Here is a 1,806-nt window from a genome sequence, read left to right as displayed (position 1 = left end):
CGCGTGCTGCCGCAGCTGGCCTCTCTCCTGATTGGCTCCGGCCTACCATGCTGCCCCGCCGCCGCGCCCTGCTGGCCCGATCTCCGTCCGGCCCGCTCGATTCACCGCCACTGCCACCGCCATGTTTTGTCAGCTGCCGTCGCCACCACTCCACCGCTCAGCCACCGCCGCTCCACCAACACTGAAGGGAAGGAGGGTGCCCCCCCCCCCGCTCTAAGAGCAGGTACCCATTCATCTACTCGCCCGTACGGGCTTTCTAACCGCTGGGTGGGCGGGAGCTGGGACACAGACCGGGAGCTCACCCCGGCCGCGGTGGGACTCGAACAGCCACCGAAGCTGTTCGGTCAGATGGTGTATTGTGGGCATTTACTGCCTGCGCCACCGCTCCCTTTAACTTAGAAGACATGTTCCACGAGGTCCCGTTCAGATGAAGCCAGTTGAAACAAACTTGTATCCCGGAAAACTTTGTCAACCTACACTTTTTGGGACCTCCCTCCCTCCTCCTTCGTATTACTGTCATTTATACATGGTTTGATATCAGCACTATAACGTTTGTGTCCATGTTTTTTGAGCATTGATTTTGTACAGTGCTTGCACACAGCTTGCTTTTTCTTTTGCATTTGGATTTTTGGAGCTGTGGTTCTGTTATCGAATACTTATCTACAGGGGTAGCATTTCCCCATATGTGGAACTGTAAGCTGTACAACCCCAACAAGGTCTTATTCTGCTTATTCTCAACATGTACATCAACTCTTAACCGCTATAGGTATATGTATATGCGCAGGCTGAGGCGAGGGGAAAGGACAGAGAATATGTGACTAAGGGGCCAGGGGGCCAGGTCTATACCCTGAACCTCCAATTGCCCTTCTATGAAGTCATCTATGATAACCCCCAAGCCATAAAGAAATGGGTACTCAGTGGAGGGGGGGGATTTGCTCTGGACTAATCAAGGCATTGGTATTTGACAAGCTCTCAAGGAACCCTGTCAGACCCGATCACCAACTGGAGAGCAGGTTGGAGGGGCAGGAACAGCGACGCGCTGCTGCCCCCTTCAGGCCTCCTCGGTGTATTTCTTCGTGCTGAACCTGGCGTTCACCAGGGGCTCAAATCCCTTCCTGTGCCTCCGGTGCTGGAAGACGACCAGCAACACCACCAGCACCAGCAGAGCGATCAGGGCGCCTCCGATGGTGGACCCGACCATGACACCCCAAGCGCTGGCCTCTTGCAAAGGCTCTGCGAAGGCGGAAAACAAAGTCATCAGAGAACAGTGAGGAAGCTTTGCACCTAGAAATCAGTTCTTCTGGAGGGAAAGACACCTCCCCCCCCTCCCAAGGCAAGCAGGAGTTCCCTTTCGACGTCCCCCATGAAGGTGTTGCTCCGGGCCTTAAGGACACATGATGTATAACGGCTGGGGGCTCCCAAGATCTGTGTTTTTGGTAGCTCCTGCCCCAGATTCCCACTTTGCTCACGACACATGAGCATGGATTGTGGCCTAAGACTGCAACCCCTTTGCACTTTCACTTAGGAGCGAGTGCCGGTGAATTCAGAAGGGATTTGCTTCTAAATAAACGTGCAGAGCTTCGGGTGCAGCGCAGGCAAACATGAACACATTCAGAAAAGGGTTTTGATGCAGCTGTTGTTCAAAAGAAAAAGTTTTTTAAAAAAAAATGCTTTTACGTCCCATTCATTTTGATGGGAAAGTTAAGTGTGTGCTTACTATCTTACCATGGAAAAGGTATTTGAAATGGCTACACTTTGGCTGGATTAGAGGGGGGAGAAGAAGAGGAGGAGGAGGAGGAGGAGGAG

At 52.8% G+C, this 1,806-nt stretch overlaps 1 protein-coding gene across 1 annotated transcript in view; it reads right to left on the bottom strand.

The window, feature by feature from the left end:
- Nucleotides 1-1,051: 1,051 nt before the first annotated feature.
- DCT (dopachrome tautomerase) overlaps nt 1,052-1,806 on the bottom strand; it is a 20,169-nt gene continuing 19,414 nt past the window's right edge. Inside the window, exon 8 of the mRNA XM_015418596.1 lies at nt 1,052-1,233. Coding sequence (XP_015274082.1) covers nt 1,052-1,233 — 182 coding nt within the window. The remainder of the gene's footprint in view (nt 1,234-1,806) is intronic.

This window comes from Gekko japonicus, unplaced genomic scaffold (assembly GCF_001447785.1).
Source record: "Gekko japonicus isolate JY-2015 unplaced genomic scaffold, Gekko_japonicus_V1.1 scaffold352, whole genome shotgun sequence".
Taxonomy (NCBI): Eukaryota; Metazoa; Chordata; class Lepidosauria; order Squamata; family Gekkonidae; genus Gekko; species Gekko japonicus.
This window is presented reverse-complemented; position numbering and strand designations above follow the sequence as displayed.